Source organism: Manihot esculenta, chromosome 17 (assembly GCF_001659605.2).
Source record: "Manihot esculenta cultivar AM560-2 chromosome 17, M.esculenta_v8, whole genome shotgun sequence".
NCBI lineage: Eukaryota > Viridiplantae > Streptophyta > Magnoliopsida > Malpighiales > Euphorbiaceae > Manihot > Manihot esculenta.
In genome coordinates, this window is record NC_035177.2 from 24,386,508 (window position 1) to 24,408,606 (window position 22,099).

Here is a 22,099-nt window from a genome sequence, read left to right on the forward strand (position 1 = left end):
AGGCAGCGACGCCCAACATGAGTTTGTGCAACGTAAGATTCTAAATCGACCCATTTTGCAGGTTCATTTTGTTTCTCTCTTCTATGACACCAATTTTGAAATGAAGCAGCATTTGGAAAGATTTGATTTTTGATATAAAAAAATGTTCTTGGATGATCACATGTTTTGTTTGTATCAAATTCTTTACTCATTTTCTTCTTGTGGTGTGTTCTGATTGAGTTTTTGGATGAATTCTCATGCTTTGTCTGTTAGAAGTGATGAGAAAGATTTTTTTTTTTCTTCTTTTTTTAAAAAAGAAGAGATATTGCTATTACTGGCAAATGAAGAGCACTGAAACAAGAAAACAAAATTGTCCCATTAACACCAAATTTACTTGCAATGGAATAGAGCAATTACAAAACAACAAACTGTTCTAAACAAACTGAACACTAGCTTCTTCTCATTTCCTTCCAAGAACTGAAAAACTTCTAACATCTAGTATCCTGTTCAAAGAATGTTTAGCTCCTCTATGTCCTCTCAGACACCAGAAAAATGAAATGAAAAAAAAAAAAGTTCCCTGTCTCCAAACAATCAGGTGTCAGTATAGTAAACATATTACTCAACCTCCAAGATTGCTTCAATGACCATGATTTAATACACCATTTTACTTTATAGCTTCCCAACTTTCCATAGGCTTTGATCATAGCTAAAAATTATACCTATTGACATCAGGAAGAACATCAAGGCCACTATAGCAGTCATCAATGTAGTGATCATCTAAAATTCTCATTGTATTGTGTGGTGAAGATGAGGCTTCCATAGCTGCAGGTGCTGGTTGGGAATAGAAACTAATGCTGGTTAAATTGTTGAATGGACTGAGTCTCTCTTCCTCTTTGCGCCTATAAGAAGAAGCAATATCCATAGACAAAGTCACAAGGCTGTTAGCTTCTTGCTGTTCTTTATGATTAAGTTGTTCTATAAGTAGTTGCAGAGATGCTTCTTCTTCATCCCTAGCTTGGTACATATGTGGTATGTATAGGTAGTTTTGGTTTGTCGAGTTTTGGTTGTATGACACCTCGATTTGCGGTGTTTTCACCTTCTTGATGGAGAAATACTGCTTCCTCACAAGCAAAAAAGATTAATAGTCAGGATAAAGTAATTGAGGGATCAAAGGGATATCTTCATCAAGTGTAATTTTAATTTTAACCATTTAGGAGTTTTAGTCCACAGTATGCAGCTTCTGTGTTAATTAGCTTTGACTGATGCTACTAATTTCATTTGGGGATCATAATGATGAAATGAAAAATAGGCACAGCAGTCAGAAGTTATATATTAATCACCGATCATTGTAAGACCTATATGATACATACCATAATCAATGTGCTATGGTAAAACCATTGCACATACAACAGTTGCACTATAAAATTGCTCAAGAAGAGCAGTGTTCCTGATGAGAAGAAAGCCTGATAAGTGGGACCTACATGTGAGGCTAATAAGGATATCCAGTTCATATTTCATAATTACAGACAAGTTTCCATATTAAGCCAAGTCCAGTGAATTGAAACTGTTATTCTTTCTTTCAAATATTTTAGGTATAAAAAGACATATATGGAAAGCAATTTAAAAGATGCTCTTTTTATTTGATTGTCCAAAACAGACAATATCCCAAGTTTTTGTTTGCCTAATACGACTATCTAGTGGTGAAATTCCCACAATGTAATGATATGGGTTGCAGAGCCTGGTAAATATTGGTCTTCTCTGTTAGTCTATGACAAGGCAGTTTAATTATCAACACATAATTGGGTATGCCTCAATTCTGAAGTAAAAGGGTTCCTCAAATTTTGTCCATTTTAGCAGTATTTTGTTCTCTGTCTTTATCCCTTTCACATTCTTCCAAAGTATGTGTCAGCATTATAGAAAAGGTCAAGGGCAACATTGTCATATAGCTAAACAGACATTACTTTTCCAATTTTTAATCCAACTTTAATTTTGAATATAAACTCAACTAATACTGTCAATTGTAATACAAGGAAGGTAAACTCACGAGATTCTTGCACTCATCCTCGTAAAGTGTAAGGGAATCTCCAATCTCCAGCCCATTTTGCTTTACAAAATCTCCTGTGCATTGTGAAGAAAATCTTAGTATTGAGAGAAATAAACACAGATGAGAGAGCTAAGTTTGTTTCAACCCACCTGTGTTTTCAAGAACATACATTCTGCTCTTGTTGTTAGACCAAAATCTGTTCAATCAACAGAAAGGAAAAAAAATCATCTTCAAGTAAAATCCACTGAAAAATAGAGTATTGCTTCCAACGGCTTACTTGAACTTCAAGCTCCACTCTTTAGGAGAGTTTAGATCTCTAATCACTACTTGCATGCCTTCTTTGTCAGAAAGAATTGGAAGATTTTCCTCTGCTCCTCTCTGAATTGGCATGCAAAGGAGCACACACACTAGATAAGCTTTAGATATCAGACAGGATTACTATGATGCTTAAAGAAAAAGTTGGAGGATAATGATTGTTATTCTTGGCCACTGTCATTGCAAAGATATTGTTTCTTTCTTGTTGAGTTTTCCAAATCTTGTTTTTGGGTATGAATAGAGAAGCAGGAAGAGATTAGTTATTGGGCAGTGTAAATCACAATTATGTCACAATGTTCAACAAGAGCAAGTCAAACAAAAGTATTGGTCAGCTATTTTACCTCTTTTTCTTTGTAGAAGGAAAATAAAAGTATGTAAGAAAGGAACAGAAATCAGAACAAGCAAAATCTGCAAACAATTACTGGCACTAGAAATGCCCTTATTGATCAAGGAAACTTCACCTTTGGAAGGACAATCCTTCCAAGAGACCCAACATCACTGTTCTTCAACTCTTTACTTAGCAACACCCTCAGTCTCTGCAGTGAAACATAAGAGAATATTCAGACATCATATAGATCCAAATATCAAAATCAAACACATAGAAACAGCAATCTGATTAACCCAATTTAAAAGACTCACCTTGTTATCTGGAGTGCAGATTTTATAAAGATCTCTGTTGATGTTGATGTTGCTCAGGCCAGCTTGCCCATTGTTGTTACCACCATTCAAGGATAATCTCCTTGTATCAACCTGAGACAAATTAGCACCAGAAGAAGCATTTTTGCCAAGGCTCCTTTGGCGTGCAAGTTTTCGCTTAGTCCTTGCAACCTTGGTCTTGTATGCATCAAGAACTCTCCTTTCTTGCTCTATTGACACCCCATTTGGCTGCAAAAAGCATGATTTTTCAATCCCATTCTGCAAAAACCAGCACGGATACAAAGGATATGTTGATGGTGAGTACTGGCCAGTGTGGCCTTGAGGATATGCTTGTGGAAACTGCAAGCTTTGAAAAGGTGGTAGCATGCTGTATTCTACTGGACAATGGTAAGGCTGAGTTGATGAACATGAAGATGTTGATGGATAGCTCAGTGGTCCATAGATAGAGGAGGCCGGGGGTGTTGATGTTGATGAATTTTGAGAACCCCCCATTTTTGATTCGCTATCATAGGTGGTGTTGCTAGTATCTATGGATAAAGGTGAAAAAGGATTCTCCATTTAACAAAATGGACACAAAGAAGAGTAGTGACACTAGGCCTTTGGGGTTGAACTGGTGATCACAGAGAATTTCTATGTACCAGTGTGGGGATGTGGATGTTTTCATTTCTTAGCTAGTGTAAATCTGGTGGGAGATGGTCATGGGGATGCAAAATGCTGCCAGTAGGAAGAGCCCAGGTGTTGAAAAAGCAAGAGAAACGCGTCGACTGGTGCAGAGGGGTGGGTGTAGAGAGAGAAAAGGCCATGAGATAGAGAGAGATAAATGAGTAGTGTAGCCGAATGGGGGATCGAAGAGAGCATGCCAATAGGTGGAAGAGAGTGCCAAGTGGCCGGAGAGGGGTGGTTTTGGGATACACAACTGACCAGTGAGAAGCTTGAGCCAGTGAAGCATTGTGTTTGAAACTAGGCGCCACCTTTGGTTTAAATATGGCAGCTCTTTGGCCAACTTGGCACAGAACACCATACGAATATCTAAACCAATTCAATTTCGTCAAGTGTCAATATATATCCCACCTTCTCTCTTTCTCCATAACTTCATGAGCAAATCCTTTCAAACTCTAAAAGTTAAACTCTATGAAATATAAAGAGATAAGATATCTGTAAAAATTAAATTATTTAAATTTAATTTATATCAACAATATTAGAATTCATTTCATATACAATTAAAAATTGAAATTCTATTTCATATCCAATTAAAAATTAATTTAAATTATTTGAATTCATTTTAAACTTCTTTATTATTATTCGAATAATATTTAAATTTATTTAATTTTATATATTTTAATTAATAATTTATATAAAAAATATTTTTCATTAATAATTTTTATTTAAAAAATTTAATATTTCAAAAAACATTTAAATTTTAAATGAAAAAATATAAAAAAATTATAAATATTATAAAATATATTTTTTATATTAAATTAATTATTTATATAAACGAGTCGGGTGATGGATATTGTATATATAAAATCCGAACCTGTAATGGATATTATTTTTTTAAATTCAAATTCATTTTAAATTTAATTATAACTATCTAAATTCATTCTATTAAGATTTAATTGGATTAGGTTCTCAAAATTACTCAATCCTTTAGCTCTCTAGCAAAGAGACCTAGCTATAGCGCCATGATTGAAATCCATCTTCTTCTCTGAAAATGATGGAGGGGAAAAGCCAAAGCATTTACCCCTTACTGTCTTGCATGATTTCTGATAATATGAAAAATTTCACTTAGTGTTTTTATTGTGCTTTAATTTTGTTAAATTTGGGTCAGACCTAACTCACCCCAAAAGCTAGCTCAAGGAGGAAGAGTGTTAAATTTGGCCCAGACCTAATTCACCCCAAAAGCTAGCTCAAGGAGGAAGAGCGTATATAGTCCATATGAGGGGCACATTACCCCTTTCCATAATCGATGTGGGATTCAACGCACTCCCTCACGCCCAGAATTTTTACCGGTGCGTGACACATTTATGGAGCGTCCAACATTGGATGGAGAGGCTCTGATACCGTGTTAAATTTGGGTCAGGTCTAACTTATCTCAAAAACTAACTCAAGGGGAGGAGTGCCTATAGTTCATATAAGGGGCACATTACCCCTTTCCACAATCGATGTCAAATTTATAGTTGCATCGTGAGATCTGAATCCAAAATATCAGGAGTTATAATTTCTTGATCCTGCATGAAGCCAGATTCTATTAACTTTTGGGATGTGGATGAAAAGAATGTGGCTTTTCTTTAAGACATATATTTGTCTCTGCCCATACAGCTTCAAAATTGCATAGTAACATGAGACAAGATGTAAGTACTCTTTTCTCAAATACGATTAAATTAAATCTATCATTTTATTAAAAAAAACTTTAATTTATTAATAATTAACAGTAAATATGAATAATTAAAGTTTAATAATAATGAAATATATAAATTATAAATAAAATAGTACATATTATCTGTAAGAGACACATAAGCTTGAAAGTATAATCACCGCTTTCAATTATACGAATGACCCATATATTTTAACAATTATTTACAAATTATCTAAAACAAATAATTTCCCAATTTTAATTAATTAAGATTAAAAAATAGTCAAATTAAATTAAATTTTTTATTAAATTACAAATAATTAAATTTATTTACATTTATATGTCCAAAATAATCTATTAAATAAATTTAGTTGGCACTCATACGAAACGTCAGTACTCAAAATCTCGTAACTTGCTTCTTGACATGGCAGCATACCTACGAAACGTCCTATTAGGATTAATCTCATTTATGAAGTGTTGCATTTTTATGGAGTTTGTAATAAATTCCTATGTCCATATTGTTAAAATTAAATTTATTTATTTTAAATTAAATTATTTAGGGCTGTTAGACTCGACTGATTCCCATATATTTAAACAAAAGAAAATGGTGTAGTGAGCATGTGTTGATTAGCCAAATCGCCAACCGACGAAGTTAAACGGTAGGAATTAGGCTACACGTGGCATCACTTAGTCTACGTGTTACTTTTATAAGTTGCCATAGTTAGCTCTTGAATCATTTATAACCTGCAAGACCGGCGATGGATGAGATGCCAGGAAGAGAAACAACACAAAAACTGAAGAAATGACAGCTATTTTCATGACCAAAGTCACCATGTTTAATCTCTCAAAAACCTTCCGTCACCCTCCTTCTATCTTTCTTCGATCTACCGGAAAAGTTTCTCGGGTCTGCTTCACTTCTGCTTCCAAATATAATGAGGTACTTGGCTTCCAAAGTGGTCAATTCATAATACCAACATTGAATTTTATTGTTATATTGCTGAAATGGTTTTCTTTTTGTTTTGGTTTCAGGGAAGAAATGCAGCGGAGGAGAACAGTGGCAGAGCGTCGGATTACACTGATATAGCCAAAGAAACTACCAAGGAAGGCGTTGAGAGAGCCAGGGAAGGGGCTGAGCAGGCAAGAGAACAGTCCGAGGAAGTGAAAGAGAAGGCTAAAGAACTAGCAGGGGAAATGAAAGAAAAGGCCAAAGGATACGCACACGAGACCAAGGAAAGCGCCAAAGGCGCTTCTCAATCAGCGGCGGAGAAGACCAAGGAAGGCGCTCATAAAGCAGCAGAGAACGCAGAGAAAACGAAAGAGAAAGCAAAAGATTATGCATATGACGCCAAGGAGAAGACGAAAGAAGGGACAGAGAGAGTGGCGGAGTCTGCACATGATGTGAAAGAGAAGGTCAAAGATTACTCAGAAACAGCAGCTGACAAGGCAAGAGATGGGACAATTAAGGTGGTGGAAACGGTGGGTAGTGTAGGAGAGAAGGCGAAGCAGACGGTGAAGGGAGCATGGGACGCAGCGAAGGGAACTACACAGAAGATAAAGGAAACTGTGGTGGGGAAAGATCACGACAGTGATGATGATGATAAACGGGAGAAGACGATGGATGAGGATGTGGTGGACTTGAGGCGGCGTGAGGGTGGAGGCGAGAGCAATAAAGATGCGAAAAAGTGAGAAGAAGATTACTAAGTATAAAAAGTTTGTGTCTGGTCCTTTTGTGGAGTTCGTTTATTAAGAATGAAAAATAAAAGAACATGTCTGGTAAATGATAATTGGGTTTTAACTAAGTTGTAAGAGATGCATCTTTCTTTATGTTATTGATAATCAAGGACACCTTTGAGCATATCATATTAAACAAGCTACATACGTGCGAAGTTGAAACTAATATTGGTGTCCCTATATCATGGTTGTTCTCTTCAAATGGATGCTAGATCTGGTTTTTGCAATGGAACACTAACATTCATGATCACTCGAGTGCTAAATAGATGACATAATTTGAAAAGAATCTTGGCTCTTAACTAAACTCATACGAATCATTAATACGAAATGGGTTATATGCCTAAAATCATTGAATTATGGTTGGAGTTCTTCCATATATTAAGAAAAACATTTCGATCGTCACCCTCATCCGAGAGAAGGGAATAAGTGAAACAGAAAACGGAGGGCGACTATGTAACGGGAGTATGTGGCTTGTGGGGGCTGGTTTTCTACTGATCGGAGATTTCTTTTCCTGGGTCTGATTGGAGTTTTGTGAGGATGTACTGGCAGTCCTCTCCTGCCTTTCGGTTAGGGGTGGTCTTTTTCTTTTTGGTTTTTTGGTGGTTTTTCTTTTGGTTTTCTCCTTTCATTCGATGTGCCTTGATAGATCATCAGCATTTTGGTATTGTAAAGGAGCGGTCTATTTGTGCGAGTATTGAGATGTGCATAGTAATGAGATCTGTTGTGATGATGATAATTTAAAGCTATTATCGCTGTATATATGTATGTGTCGGTGATGATAATTTAGAACTATTATCTGTTTTGTAATATATATATTTTAGAGTTATTATCGCTATGTCTCCTAATATATATATACTTTCAAACAACGATCATCGAGAGTGCTGTCATGTCTTATTACGGTTTTGGTTTTAATTGTGTGCACAATAGTCTTTTTTTGAAAGATGGTCAATGATGGTTGTTTTGTGGAGCTATTTTGTTAGGATGACTTGTGGTTTCTAGAGGCTTTACTTCTTATTATCGGCTATGATGTATCGTCTTAAAAATAATATTTGTAATAATGGTAAGTAGGGTTTATATGAGTAAGTAGATTACACAAATCAAATAAAATGAGAGATTTTGAATATAGAGAAATAATTAAAATCAATCTAAAAGAGAAAACAATTTAAATCTAAGAGAGAATTAAATGAGAAACATTTAGTTAAAGAAATAATTTTAGTTTCTGTTTCTGTGGATTGATTACAGATAAAATAATTTCAATTTAATTATTGATAAACTAGTTATAGATATTGAAAACGTTTCAGATATTCAATCATTTCTTAGATTTTAAACTAGTTAAAAGATGTTCGTTAACTAATTTTAATTCTTGGACAACTATAGGAGACGCTACTAGAATTTAATTCAATTATTACATTAAGAATTAAAAGAATCTAATTTAACTAACAAACGCGAGATGTTCGGTTCAGTTAAGTTAGATTATACTATTCTTTATGAGAATTTTATGTAACCTAATTCACTACTTATTTCAGTTTAACTAAATAATTACAGATTTAATTAATCTGAATAGCAATATATCATTCTATCAATTGAGCAATAGCGCCTTAATACAACAACCTACAGAATGATATTAAGCAATAAACACAAAAATAATATAAATATCAAGAATAATTAAGTAAATTATAGAATCACATAAATCTCACAACCAATTGAACTGAAACTTTAATTATCTTTTAATTGAAAATAAGAAACTTAGCCACACATGTTCATAGTTAAGAATAAGAGATGAAAAATTAGATGAGATGTTAGATACATCAAAATGCCCATTTTTATAGTGCTAAGAGTCCTAATTCAACATAAATACAAGTAGCTAAAATCAAAGTCGAGTACATCTTGACAGATTGGAGTTATTTGTTTGATTCTCGGATTTGAAGCTGGATTTTATTCGTCAAGTATGTTTATACCCATAACGTAGTCCATAACACAACTCGTCTGGAAATTAGAGTTCAAGTATGACTATGTTCCTTATCCTTCTATAAATTTGATTGTGACCATATTTAATATCAGAATGTGGAATCCAAATTGGATTTTTCTCTTATTATTCTCCAATCCTACCAAGATAACAAAATTTAAATGAATCAACAAGTTTTAAACGATATCAAACTCAATATACATAATTGTGTATATTATCAATTCTCACACACTTAGATCAGACTCGTCCTCAAGTATGTACTCATTAATCAGAAAAAGTCTCATAAAAGCTACCCATCATCAATTGCTCACAAAGTTAACTTATTTCAAGCAACCAGCATTTCATAGTAAAATCTCATCAATGTATATAAATCATAAAAGAAATATCGACACATGTGACCATGCAATTAAGTTCAATCAAATTCTTAAGTTAGTACATGAAGAAACATATACCCAACCAACCAAGAAAGTCTCTTATAGTTATAATTTTCACCAAGGAACCTAGGAATTCAGTTTTTATTTTATCATTTTTATTTTTATTTTTATGATCTTGATTCGAGATTTTTTTCAGCTCTTATAAGGGTATACTCTTCCAATACTGGTTTTTCTCCATTCACAAGGGACATTCCTTACTTAAGGAGAATGGACCCGAACCACCCAAACCAACTGATGATGGTAAACTATATTATTGATGGTATGTTTCGAATTATTGATGCCCCTACGGGATATAATTCTTTCAATCACTAGCTTTCTCCATTCACAAGGGACATCCTGCTTAAGGGGAATAAATGTTGTATCATTTGAACTAGCCAATGTCGATAAACCACTTAAAAAATTTGTTATTTTCTTATTTTTTTATTATTTTTTCACTGAAAGCTTAGTTCCCTGAGATAATATTAAGATTCACTACAGTAGGTTAAAAATAGAGTTTCAAAATGCACTATTAGTATTTTATGAAGCAATATCAATTCGATTAAACATAAGTCTGCGCATTTCAACCCATAAAGAAAAATGCTAGAATCTTCTGATGATTTGCATAAAAAGATAAGAAAATGTCATTTGTGCTACCTACCTAAAAATAATTTAATTTAACTATGAAAGTCATCATTTTTTTAATTTTTTTTAAAATAAATAAATAAACAAACCAAACAGAACAAAAAAAAAAAACTAAAAACAAATGAACAGCATGTATATGGACAGATTCTCCCCCACACTTGGATCACTATGTCCTCAGTGTGATAAAAAAAATACAAGACAACTAAAACAGTCATATATTTAGCTTTCCCCCACACTTGGATCACAATAAAAAAAAAAAAACAAGAGAGTTTAGAATATGACCCATGTTATGCGACGGGTTGTGCCCATTAAAGGTGCGAGCTAGCCGACCATCAATGGTGGGGGAGGATTTACGTTTGGGAGCCATGAGAATATGTGAGGTGCTGCTACTTAATACTACCTCCTTCACTCAAAACACACGGTTTTGTGAGAAAAAATAAAATAAAAATAAAAATCATAGACCTGTAAAATACGTAAAGTAAAAATCTCAAACCCGTAAAACACTTACCACTAGAGAAGATGACTGAGGATTAAAAAAAATTGAATAAAACAAATAGGAAAATAAAGATCAAAACAGGGGATATTCTTGTTACCCGTCGTAGGGTTAGTTACGGGCATAACAAAAAATATAAACATACCTCTATACTTCTTTTTAATTATTATTTTAATTTTTTAATAAAAGAATTAAAATCTAACTTGAGAATTACAGAAGTAGTTCTAATTTATAGTCGTAGCTAGACTTTATTTGAATATCATGGCTATCATATGTTTAGTGTTGGATCACTAAAAGTGATATCTTTAACTGGTTCCACCTTCAACCCTTTATAAAATGTCTTGAGAAAATACTTGTTGGCATGATAATTTCAAAGTGCAATTCTCATTCATGAATGGGAGGTGGTTGACGGGCTTTTTGCCAATTTAGGGGCAGAAGAGTTTTTATTTGAGTATTTAGGGTTGGTATAGAAATATTTGCGGATTTGGAGTTGGAGTGCCAGGTGGCCGCCGAAAAGTTTACTTGGCGCATGTTTGACAGGCGCCAGAGCTTGGCGCCATTCTTAAAAATAAATTAAAAAAAATAATGGTCTGGCGTCATTGTCAGTGGCGCCAGGCCATAATTTTTTTTAAAGTTTTTTTAATTATTAAAATATTATAATTATATTAATTAATTAATATATTATTTTTATATTATATTTTTTATTATAATAATATTTTATAATAGATTTTATTAATTTTACTAAAATAATATTTTATAATAATATTTTATTAAATATATATAAAAACACTGAATTAAATAATTAATAAATAAATAAATTAATATAAATATTTAAAATTATAAAAATTAAATTTATTTTTATTAGACTGCTATTGTACAGTCATACATAATCACAGAATAATATTAATTTTATGACAATGTACATAATCACATAATAATATTAATTTTATAATATTAAAATTATATAGAGTCAGTAATATTTTTAGTTTAAATATTAATAATAAAATATATTAAATATTAATATATAAAATATATATTAATATTTAAATAAAATAAAATTATACAGTTAATTAATTTATCATGCGATCAAATTAATTAATTAATTTATTTTTTTAATAAATTATAAATAATTCAGTATTTTTATATAATAATAATATTATAATTTTAAATATTTTTATATGTAGTCTGTTTGTTATTAATTTTTATAATACTTTTATATATTAAAAATATTTTTATAAAATATGATAATTATTTATAACTGATTTTAGTAATTTTTAGAGTTATAAAACAACATTATTATATGATTAAAAGTTTTTTTTTTTTTTTAAATAGGGGTTGGAGGAGTCAAACCTTAGACCTCTCAAGACTACAAGAATGCACTTTCCACCAGGCTAAGTCTCGGAATGCTATGATTAAAAATTATTGATACTATTTAATCATAGTATTACTGTATTAATTTATTAAAATAGTAAAATAGTATTACTGTATTAATTTATTAAAATAATAAAAAATATTAAATAATATATATAATATTATTAAATTATTTTTATATATCTAATCGCAACCGAATTATTTTTATATCTCTAATCATAATATAATATTAATTTTATAATTTATTAAATATTAATATATTAAAATTATAAAAAATATTTATTATTATAAAAATATAATATAAATAATATTATTAAATTAATATAATATAAATATTTTATTATAATATATTAATAATTAAAAAAATAAATACATTATGCCACTCTAAATATTTTATTATAATATATTTTATTATTTATTTTTTTATTTTTTATTTTTTTATTTTATTTGTAAGAGGTCAGGGTATGATTTAATTTTTTATTATTAAAATATTATAATTATATTAATAAATTAATATATTATTTTTATATAATGTTAATTTAATAATTTTATTTATATTATATTTTTTATATAATAATTAAATTTTTTATATTATATTTTTTATTACAATAAATTTATTATATTATATTTTTTATTACAATAAATTTATTATATTATATTTCATCTCTCTAAAATATTAGGATCATTAATATTATTCTCTGATTATATATGAGTCACGGTCCAATAAAAATAAATTTAATTTTTATAATTTTAAATATTCATATTAATTAATTAATTAATCTATTTTTTATTAATTATTTAATTCAGTCTTTTATATATATATATATATATTTAATAATAGTTAAATAAATTTATAATTAATATTATTTAATTAGAATATTATTATAAAAATATATTAAAATTAATAAAATATATTATAAAAGATTTATTTTAATAAAAAATATAATATAAATATAATTATTAAATTAATATAATATAAAAATAATATATTAATTAATATAATTATAATATTTTAATAATTAAAAAAATTAAAAAAAAATCAAGACCTGGCGCCAGCCATTCTTAAAAATAAATAAATAAAAAATAATGGTCTGGCGTCATTGTGAGTGGCGCCAGGCCATTCTAAAAAATAAAAAATAAATAAAAAAATAATTAAATAATGGCCTGGCTCCACTTTAAGTGGCTCTAAGCTCTGGCGCCTGTTTGACAGGCGCCAAGCAAGTTTTTCGGCTGCCACCTGGCACCCCAATCCCAAATCCGCAAATATTTCTATCCCAACCCTAAATACACAAATAAAAACTCTTCCGCCCCTAAATTGACAAAAAACTCGTGGTTGACCAGGCAGTGATTTATATTCCACTTTTATTTCCTGCACAATAGACGGTGAAAAGTTAATATAAATATTAATTGATTCCTCAATAAAAGCAATATGGTGTAATGGAGTGTTTACTTTTAATTCATATACCACTTCTTTTAAACAATCAAAATTTTTCTTCATATTTATTGAGCTGAATTTTTCAAAATTCTCACAAAATTTAGTGTTCAACTCATCCCCATATTCCAATTTAAGTACTTGTTGAACTAGAAATTTACTGGCATCTACTCTACACACATTAAAAATATTACTGGGGTGTTTCGTATTATCATAAACATTAAATTCAATGATTTTTCCATCAAACTCCATAGTGAGTGTGCCATCATAAATATTTATTTTTGTACTAGCAGTAGATAAAAAGGGTCTCCTAATAAAATATCAGAAGAATTTGAGAATTTATTATTCTCCATAGAAACCACGTAAAAATTAGTAGAAAATATAAAATTATCTACTTGCACTAAAACATCCTCTAACACACCATTAGGATAAACAATAGAGCAGTCAACTAATTAAATCACTACACCCGTTTCTTTTAATGAACAATATTTCAAAAATTGAAAAACTGATAACGGCATGGTATTTATTGATGCACCTAAATTTACACATTGTTTTTCTCACACCAACATTGCCAATTTTAATAGTGTAATACCCGGCTAGACTCCGGTATCGGAATTCCTACCGTCCGGTGGAATCTCGGATGTCGGAAATCTCTAGAAGGGTAAAATCATGTTTTCATAAAATGTTTTAATGTATTTTAAGGTTTTAAGTAAGAAAGAAATTGAGTTTTAAATGAAAAAGACCATGGAGGGAAATCCAGGTTCGGCCGCTGAACTTACATGAGATTTGGAGGCATCTTCGGCTTCCGAAGATGGCCTGGCCAGCCCCTATAAAAGGCCCCATGGCCAAAAATGGGAGAGTTTTCTTCCCCATTTCCGGCTAGAGGTGAGTCCATGCCCTCCCATAGTTGGTTTTGATGTTCTTCCTCAAATTTTTCAAGTTTTAACAAGTGGTTGCTTGGTTTTTGAAGTTTTTGAAGCTAAGATCAAGTTTTGGAGCTTGGAGACCCAAGGAGCTAGATTTCTCCCATCTCCAAGTTAGGATCATCTCTCCTCTCGATCTTCAAAAGGTAAGCTTAGATCCTACCTTTCTTGTATATTTTAAGCAAGTTTTAAGCAAGTTTTGAGGGGTTATGGGGTAGAAATGCATGTTTAGGTTAATGTTGAGTTTATGGAAAATGTGTGTTGTATGAGTTGCTATAGGTGTTTGTGTTGGGGTTTAGGTTAGTTTGAGACCCCTATATGCTTATTTGCTTGTGTATGCATGTTGTAGAATAGCTCAATGTATGTTTGAATGATTTGGGAGGCAAAATGTGCATTGAATGTCTGAGTTCTGCCACTTTGGGAGAACTCAGGTTCGGCAGCCGAAGGAACTTTCGGCCGCCGAACCTGCCTGTGGTAGCATGTTTCGGCTGCCGAACCCTGCCCCCGAAAGTTGGACTTTCGGCTCTGGATGGGAGTTTCGGCCGCCGAGCATGCCGCCGAACATGCATGAGTTTCGGATCTGGAGGGAACTTTCGGCCGCCGAAGGTGCCGCCGAAGGTGCATGACTTTCGGATCTGGAGGAAGGTTCGGCCGCCGAAGGTGCCCTGTCCAGCCTTCCTTTGCCCGTTTTGCATGAATGTTTTGTGGTGTTTTAGAGGGTTTTTGGGGAGTTGTTTAGAATCATGTTAGTGTATGTTTGGTCTCTCATTTGAGTCCACTTGTGTAGGTTCGGACCCGAGGAACCAAGGACCCCAGCAATGAGATAGCTGCTTCAGTGTCTTTTCAGAGCTAGCCTGAGGTGAGTAGAATAACTCTTTATGTTTCAAAGCAAATAGATCAGTTTTTGAGCATGTTCATGCATCACGAATGCCATGAGATATATTAGGATGTTTGCATTAGAATTCACGAATATGTTGCATTGCATAATACGATGATGATGTGGATGGGTATTGGATGATCCTTTAGTCCTCGTATGATATGATATGATGATGATATGGTATGGTATGGTATGGAAGTCTAGGACGAGGACCATTCTACGCCCCTGACACTATGTTAAGAGAAAGACCAGGTCGAGGCCCATTCTACGCCCCTGGCATTATTGGAATGTTATGTTATGTTGTGTTATGTTAAGAGAAAGACCAGGATGAGGCCCATTCTACGCCCCTGGCATTATTGGACATATAGAGGACTATTGGTGACAAGTCCATCCTTGATTGTGATTTGTTTGTGATGTGATGCATTCCATGAGATCATATGTTTTAAATATAATATTTTACTATTCTGCTCACTGGGCTCTAGTAGCTCACCCCGTTCCCATCACCCCCAGGTTTGTAGGCTCGGGATAGACCAAGAAGTCCGCAAGAGTAAAGAAGTAATGTTTTGTGTAATAGCTAGATGTGGACATGAAAATAATGTAATGTGAAGTATAGTACAGTAATGTAATGTAATGATGTTTATTGAGGTTTAGAGTTGTGCTTGACCCTAGCATGTTGTTAATCCCTTTTTGGTACATGATCTTTTTAATCAAATGTTTTAATGATGTTTATGTAAACCAAGCTTAATGTATGATATGTTACCCCATTGGAGCATTTGATGAGGGCTCCTGTAATACCCGGCTAGAGTCCAGTGTCGGAAGTCCTGTAGTCTGGTGAAATTTCTGATGTCGGAATCCTCTGGAAGGGTACGGATTATGTTTTCTTATGTTTTGAAAGTGTTTTCATGTTTTACAGTGTTAAAGAAGTAAGGTTTTGCAAGAAAAGCACCAATGCAGAAAAGCCAAGGTTCGGCCGCCGAAGGTGACTTTCGGCCGCCGAACGTGCATGGCATTCGGGTTCTCATTCGGCCGCTGTAGTTGGTCTGGCCAGCCAACTATAAAAGGCCCTAGGTCGGTCAAATGGATAAGATTTTCTTTCCATTTGCACGAGCTGAGGTGAGTGTAACAGCCCGGAAATCCGGACCGCTACCGGCGCTAGGATCCAGATCGGCGTAAGGCCGCCGGGACCCGTAGCAAGCCTAACATAACCTGTAATCCTGTTTAATCCCATGCATGATCAACAATACTCATAAACCTGTAAACATTCTCATATAACAACCAAGCTCAACCTGTACATAAACATAAACATAACATAAACCTCCACTGGAGCCCTCATCAAAATGCTCCAATGGGGTATCTCATCGTACATAAGCTTGGCTGAAACATAACCTCATATCTCATATCATGAAGACCATGTACATACAAGTGGGATTTACAATCTGTATTGGTCAAGCACAACTCTATCCTCAATATTCAAATTATATAACATAACTTAAAACACTTTTACATTACATCATAATACAATTGTCATGTCCACAGTCTAACTATTACATAAACATAGCTTCCATACTCTGGCTAACCTCCTGATCTACCCTGTACCTGCACATCTGGGGTTAGGGGAGAGGGGTGAGCTATAAAGCCCAGTGAGCAGAATAGAGAAAACATATATTAAATATTTCATGCTTCCATGAAATGCAACACATCACAAACATATCACATAAGGATGGTATTGTCACCTATAGTCCTCAACATAGTCCAATCGTGCCAGGGGCGTAGAATGGGCCTCACTGGTCTTTCTCTTAACATAGTCCAGGGGCGTAGAATGGGCCTCACTGGCAATCCATACCGTATCATCATCATATCATACCATAGGAGGACTAGAGGATCATCCAATAGCCAATCCGCATCCACATCATATTATGCAATGCAACATATTCGTGAATACTAATGCAAACAACCTAAGATATCACATGGTATATATGATGCATGAACATGCTCCAAAAAGTTATATTTCATTTATTTAAAAACTTAAGGTTCATTCCACTCACCTCTGGCTGAAGCTCTACAGACTCCGAAGCAGCTATCTCACTGCTGAGGTCCTCGGTTCCTCGGGTCCGAACCTATACAGGTGGACTCCAATGAGGGACCAATCAGACATAAACATAACTCAAATAAACTCCCCCAAAAACCCCCCTAAAACATTAGGAAAACATCACATAGAAATATGCATGAAATGGCTGAACAGGGCACTTTCGGCGGCACCTTCGGCGGCCGAAAGTCCTGGACAGATCCGAAAGTCGGGCACTTTCGGCGGCACCTTCGGCGGCCGAAAGTCCCAGACAGAGACGAAAGTCTCTTTTCGGGGGCAACTTCGGCAGCCGAATGCTGCCTCCACAAAGGGGGTTCGGCGGCCGAAACTCCCTTCGGTTGCCGAACCTGGTTTCTGCCAAAGGGCAGAAACTTGGTTCAAACGAACCTCTTGCCTCCCAAAACCTCTAATCATGCATAATCTTGCTCTACAACATGCATACTTCACATACATTACACCTAGGGGTCTCAAACTATCATATACCCCATCTACAACACTTCCAACAACACATAAACAAGCTACATTGTTCATCAAAGCATCAAAACCCATAAACTCATCAATAAGCCTAAACATGCATCTTTACCCATAAATCAACTTAAAACTTACTTAAAACATACATTGAGCTTAAGATCGGCTCTTACCTCTTGAAGATTGAGAGAGAGACGACCTAAACTCGAAGATCCAAGCAAATGGGCTCCTGAGTTTCCAAAGCTCCAAAACTTGGTTTAAATGCTCAAAACTTGCAATGTGAGTTTAAAACTCAAGAAAATGGAAGAGATTTGGAGGAAGAACACAAGAGTTGCAAAGGGAAGGTCGGGAGCTCACTGTGGCCGAAAATGGGAGAAAGCTCGCCCATTTCGGCTAAGTGCCCCTTTTATAGGTGGCTGGCCAGGCCACGTTCGGGGGCCGAATGTGCCTCCGCATCCATGCAATGTTCGGCGGCCGAACTTGACTTTCGGCGGCCGAACCTGGACTTCCCTAACTCATGCTTTCGGGGGCCTAACGTGCCTCTAAAACGCATGCATGTTCGGCGGCCGAACTTGACTTTCGGCGGCCGAACCTGGGTTTTCCTCCTATGTCTTTTCATGCAAAAACTCATTTAATTTCATACTTAAAACCATTAAAAACATGAAAACTTTTTATAAAAACCTGGTTTTCCCCTTCTAGAGGTTTCCGACATCCGAGATTCCACCGGACGGTTGGAATTCCGATGCCGGAGTCTAGCCGGGTATTACATTCTCCCCCCTTAAGAACATTCGTCCCCGAATGTTCCTCAACTAGTACATGCATAACATAAAACATAACACACATACAAAACACATAGAACACATAGATACTAACCTCTAAAAGAGATGGGGATACTGTTGGAGCATGGACTCCCGTGTCTCCCAGGTACACTCCTCAATATTGTGGTGGTTCCAAAGGACTTTCACCATCGGGATTTCCTTGTTTCTCAACTTTCTGACCTGAGTGTCAAGAATCCGCACTGGCTGCTCTACATAGGTGAGATCCTCTTGGATCTCCACATCAGGCTCACTAAGAACCTTGCCCGGATCTGACACGTACTTTCTCAACATTGAAACATGGAAAACCGGATGGATTCTTTGCATTGAAGCAGGTAAATCCAGCTTGTACGACACATTCCCAATCTTTTGCAAGATTTCAAAGGGTCCAATGTATCGTGGGGCTAGTTTACCTTTCTTCCCGAAACGAACCACCCCTTTCATTGGAGACACCTTGAGTAATACTAGATCCCCCTCCTGAAAGTCTACTTGCCTTCTGCGGATGTCTGCATAACTCTTCTGTCTGCTTGCAGCAGTCTTGATTCTTTCTCTGATTAAGGGTACCACCCTGCTGGTGATCTCTACTAGCTCAGGCCCTGCCAAGGCCTTTTCTCCAACTTCCTCCCAGCAAACAGGTGACCTGCACTTCCTCCCATATAAAGCTTCATATGGAGCCATCCCGATGCTAGCATGATGGCTGTTATTGTAAGCAAACTCCACCAAAGGTAGATGTTGCCTCCAAGAACCGCCAAAGTCCAGCACACACATCCTTAGCATATCTTCTATTGTCTGGATGGTCCTTTCTGACTGTCCATCGGTCTGGGGATGGAAGGCAGTGCTGAAATCCAACCTAGTACCCATAGCACTCTGCAGACTCCGCCAAAACCTGGAGGTGAACTGGGGCCCTCTATCTGACACTATAGATACCGGGACCCCATGCAGTCTGACAATCTCATCAACATACACTTGCGCTAACTTATCCACAGAGTAGTTGCTCCTAACTGGAATGAAGTGAGCAGATTTAGTAAGTCTGTCCACAATCACCCATATGGAGTCTAATCTGTTGGACGTTGCCGGTAACCCCACTACGAAGTCCATAGCTATATTTTCCCATTTCCATTCTGGAATAGGTAGCGGGTTAAGCATTCCAGCCGGCTTCTGATGTTCCAGCTTCACCCTCTGACATACTTCGCAGGCTGACACAAACTGTGCCACTTCTTTCTTCATAGCTGGCCACCAGTAAACTTTCTTCAGATCTTGATACATCTTGGTGGCTCCGGGGTGAATGCTGTATCTTGCATTATGAGCCTCTCTCATAATGTCTCCCTTAAGCCCTATGTCATCTGGTACACATAATCTGTTCCCATAGCGGAGGATCCCCTTACTGTCAAATCTGAACTCACTACCATTGCCTGACTGAACAGTCCTGGCAATCTTCACTAACTCTGGGTCCTCATGCTGTTTCTGAGCCACCTGCTCCAGAAACACGGGTGTCACTCTCATCTGTGCAATCAAAGCACCTGTACCAGACAACTCTAACTGTAGACCTTCATTCATGAGCTTGTAAAACTCCTTCACCACTGGCCTCCTCTCTGCCGATATGTGGGATAAACTGCCTAGTGACTTCCGGCTTAGGGCGTCTGCCACGACATTCGCCTTACCCGGATGATACTGAATCTTGCAATCATAGTCACTCAGCAGCTCTACCCATCTCCTCTGTCTCAAGTTCAAATCCCTTTGACTCAAGATGTACTGCAGGCTTTTATGATCTGTGAAGATCTCACATTTTACCCCATAGAGGTAGTGCCTCCACATCTTGAGTGCAAAGATTACTGCTGCCATCTCAAGGTCATGTGTGGGGTAATTCAACTCATGCTTCTTCAGTTGCCTAGAAGCATAAGCAATCACCCTCTCATTCTGCATAAGCACACAACCCAGTCCCACATGGGACGCATCACAAAAGACTGTAAAGTCCTCACCACTAGATGGCAGAGCTAAAACTGGTGCTGAAGTCAACCTCTTCTTAAGCTCTTCAAAACTCTCCTCGCACTGGTCGGTCCACACAAACTTTTGATTTTTCCTGGTTAGTCTGGTCAGAGGAGCTGCTATCTTTGAGAAGTCCTGAACGAACCTCCTGTAGTAACCTGCCAAACCCAAGAAACTTCTTATCTCTATCACTGAGGTGGGTCTAGGCCAGTTAGTCACAGCCTCTATCTTCTTGGGGTCTACTTCAATTCCATCCTCTGACACTACATGCCCCAAGAACGAGATGCTCCTCAACTAGAACTCACACTTGGAGAACTTGGCATACAAGCCATGTTCCCTCAAGGTCTGCAGAACTATCCTCAGATGATGGGCATGCTCCTCTGCATTCCTGGAATACACTAAGATATCATCTATGAAGACAATAACAAAGTGATCCAGGTACTGTCTAAACACTCTGTTCATGAGGTCCATGAATGCTGCAGGGGCGTTGGTCAGCCCGAACGACATCACAAGGAACTCAAAATGCCCATATCTGGTCCTGAAAGCTGTCTTTGGCACATCTTCTTCTCTGATCCTCAGCTGATGATACCCAGATCTCAGATCTATTTTGGAGAAACAACCCGCTCCTGCTAGCTGGTCGAATAGATCGTCGATCCTTGGCAATGGGTACTTATTCTTGGTAGTGACTTTGTTCAACTGCCTGAAATCGATACAAAGTCTAAGGGATCCATCCTTCTTTCTTACAAACAGCACTGGAGCACCCCAAGGTGAGGTACTCGGTCGGATGAAGCCCTTGTCTACCAATTCTCGCAACTGTTCTTTCAATTCCTTTAACTCAGCTGGTGCCATCCTGTAGGGAGGGATAGAGATCGGTCTAGTTCCAGGCATCAATTCAATCTCGAACTCTATCTCCCTAACAGGTGGTAAACCTGGCAACTCGTCTGGGAACACATCTAAAAACTCATTGACCACTGGCACTGCGGCGGGCTCTCTAATCTGACTGTCTAGCTCTCTCACATGAGCCAAATACCCCTGACATCCCCTCCTAAGCAACCTACGAGCCTGAAGAGATGAGATCAAACCTCTAGGTGTACCCCTCCTGTCTCCTCTGAAGACGACCTCTGATCCATCCTGACCTCTGAACCTGACTACCTTGTCCCTGCAGTCCAAGGTAGCGCCATGGGTAGATAACCAGTCCATCCCTAGAATGACGTCAAAATCTGTCAACTCTAGAACCACAAGGTCGGCGGACATGCATCTCCCCTCAACAAAAACTAGACTACACTGACAGACTGACTCTGCCACTGATGGATCACACTTGGGTCCACTGACCCAGAGAGGACACTCTAACTCAGAGACCATTAATCCCAACCTCTCTACGGCCCTCGGAGCAATAAAAGAATGAGATGCACCAGGGTCCATTAATGCATACACATCAGAACACCCAATGACTAAATTACCTGCCACCACGGTGTTAGATGCATCTGCCTCCTGCTGTGTCATGGTGAAGATCCTTGCTGGAGCTGACGGACCCTCACCTCTGAACCC

The 22,099-nt window shown here is 36.1% G+C and overlaps 2 protein-coding genes across 2 annotated transcripts; one reads left to right on the top strand and one right to left on the bottom strand.

Annotated features, from left to right (window-relative positions):
- Positions 1-568: 568 nt before the first annotated feature.
- On the bottom strand, positions 569-3,553 carry LOC110604497 (B3 domain-containing transcription factor LEC2). Its single transcript, XM_021742680.2, has 6 exons — positions 2,978-3,553; positions 2,800-2,874; positions 2,301-2,401; positions 2,173-2,219; positions 2,024-2,097; positions 569-1,093 (listed from the first exon to the last, which is right to left on the bottom strand). The coding sequence occupies exons 1-6, from the start codon at positions 3,551-3,553 to the stop codon at positions 686-688; spliced, it is 1,281 nt and encodes a 426-aa protein (XP_021598372.1). The 3' UTR covers positions 569-685.
- Positions 3,554-5,802: 2,249 nt separating this feature from the next.
- LOC110605689 (embryonic protein DC-8) lies at positions 5,803-7,250 on the top strand. The gene is made up of 2 exons (XM_021744336.2): positions 5,803-6,285; positions 6,378-7,250. Exons 1-2 carry the CDS (start codon positions 6,151-6,153, stop codon positions 7,032-7,034), a joined length of 792 nt encoding a protein of 263 aa, XP_021600028.1. The 5' UTR covers positions 5,803-6,150; the 3' UTR covers positions 7,035-7,250.
- The last annotated feature ends 14,849 nt before the right edge of the window (positions 7,251-22,099 follow it).